General features: G+C 44.6%; 1 protein-coding gene across 1 annotated transcript; it reads right to left on the bottom strand.

Annotated features, from left to right (window-relative positions):
* Nucleotides 1–357: 357 nt before the first annotated feature.
* Nucleotides 358–1,188, bottom strand: LOC103309080. The gene is made up of 3 exons (XM_008183655.1): nt 1,082–1,188; nt 607–865; nt 358–537 (listed from the first exon to the last, which is right to left on the bottom strand). The coding sequence occupies exons 1-3, from the start codon at nt 1,186–1,188 to the stop codon at nt 358–360; spliced, it is 546 nt and encodes a 181-aa protein (XP_008181877.1).
* Nucleotides 1,189–1,882: the final 694 nt, after the last annotated feature.

The raw sequence follows: 1,882 nt of genomic DNA, 5'->3' as shown, positions 1-1,882 counted from the left end.
CCGTACTGAGGTTGCTCCACGTGTGGAGGTTTTGGATCGCATCCAGTGTAGAGCGACCAGGTGTCAAAACCATACTGCTTCCCTGATAGCATGGGCCTTATCTGCTCAGTCAGTCTGGAATTTATTTATTTATTTATTTATTATTATAATCAACGCCAGACGGCTTTTACAACATTACAGACAAGAAGTACATAGATAACAGTAAAAAAAAACATATACAATATATATAGACGCGTAACTTATACTAACTTAATATTAGAGAGAAGAAAAAGAATTTACTAATTGTAAGTAAAACTAAAAAACAACATGGTGTAAGTTATGTGGAAAAAAAATGTGAGCCTTCGTACTTCGTATTGCTTAATAGACTATATGATTATTTGCATTATGCATCATCCTTATAAGTGAGGCATTCTTGGAGAAGTTTGATTTATTGGTGGGTATATAAAAAGTACACTGAAGCCTAGTGTTACTAGGAATACGAAAGTTAAGTTCACCAAGTAGTCTTGGGGCATCAACTTGGTCAACTTCGATCAGACGCTGAATAAAAGTGATATCAAAATTATCACGCCTTACAGAAAGGGGAACTAGTCTCAGAACTTGACTTACTGGCCTATAATCATGTGGTGGATGAGGAATATTGAGGCAATAACCAGCGAAACGCATAAAACTGTTTTGTACACGATCAATTCTACAATTGTCAACTGTGGTGTATGGTGACCAAACAATAGACCCATATTCAATGACCGAACGGACTAAAGCATTGTAAAGAGCTAGAAGGCAATTGGCAGAACTACAATTAGTTGAGTGACGCCTTATGAATCCCAAAGCACGAAAGGCTTTGCTGGTCATATAATCAATATGAGGGCTAAAATTAAGAGAAGGTACAAATAAAATACCTAAATCATGGACCTAACGCGCAATAACCTTTATCCGTCGGCTTGAGAATAACTTTTCCGGTCTTCGTCGTTTGACACTTTGGTCTGACCTTTTTCGCCACCACCTGGTTCCAGATCATGTCGCGAACTTCCTTCATTGACTTGCCCTGGGTCTCATGCACGACGAACGACGGTATGTGTTCCGCCTATCTCCCCTCCTTAATCCTTTTATTTCTCTGGGTTGCTCTGGATCTGGAGCGGTCTGCCTTCCGGCCAGCCGATCTGCCCTGTTTCCTCCTGGTTGCTGCCGCATAAGAAGTGACTTGCGTTTTAAGTTTCCATTTGCTCTTGTTCCTCTGGTGCGAACCTCGTCATAGCTCCGGCTTCGTGAGCCCTGAGAGCCTCATTCTCCACGTACCCGGAGACTATCGCCTCCAGGGTTTGTTCGTGCGAAGCCTCCCTTAGGTGTAGCTCCGTGCCGAATTGTGACGCAGCCGCGCCGACGCAAATCTCGGCTGACCTTCTGGCTTCCTCGACTTGGCTTCTCAACTGAAGGTTCTCGATAACCAGGTCCGTGACCGCAGTGTCCAGCTCATCCATCTTCGAGAACAGGTTTCTCTGTACCTCAACCGCCATGGCGTATTTCTTAATGTATGCCAGGTCCGGTGTGTGGCGTATCCACTTGATGGCCAACCTGGCCACCGGTCCTGGTTTTGACGTGCTCTTTGTCTTTTTTGTCTGTGGCGAACCTAACCTTTGTAGCTGCTGGCTTGTCCCCGCAGACTGCATGTCTGAGATATCTTGGTCGTCCTCTTCCGTGGTTCTCTATTTGTGTTTTTCCCTCTGGAGGGGGAGAATTCGAAACCCCGCGTTTCCCCTCGGCAGGAAAGGTTGGTGTTGGTGCAGATGCGTACGTCTCACTTGCGTACACGGCGATTTTCTTCTCAGTTGCGTACACAATTATCAAAGGTCAAACTACGAACGAATATTATAGTCACATTTGCGTA

The sequence above is a fragment of the Acyrthosiphon pisum genome, unplaced genomic scaffold (assembly GCF_005508785.2).
Source record: "Acyrthosiphon pisum isolate AL4f unplaced genomic scaffold, pea_aphid_22Mar2018_4r6ur Scaffold_7696;HRSCAF=8276, whole genome shotgun sequence".
Lineage (NCBI taxonomy): Eukaryota > Metazoa > Arthropoda > Insecta > Hemiptera > Aphididae > Acyrthosiphon > Acyrthosiphon pisum.
This window is presented reverse-complemented; position numbering and strand designations above follow the sequence as displayed.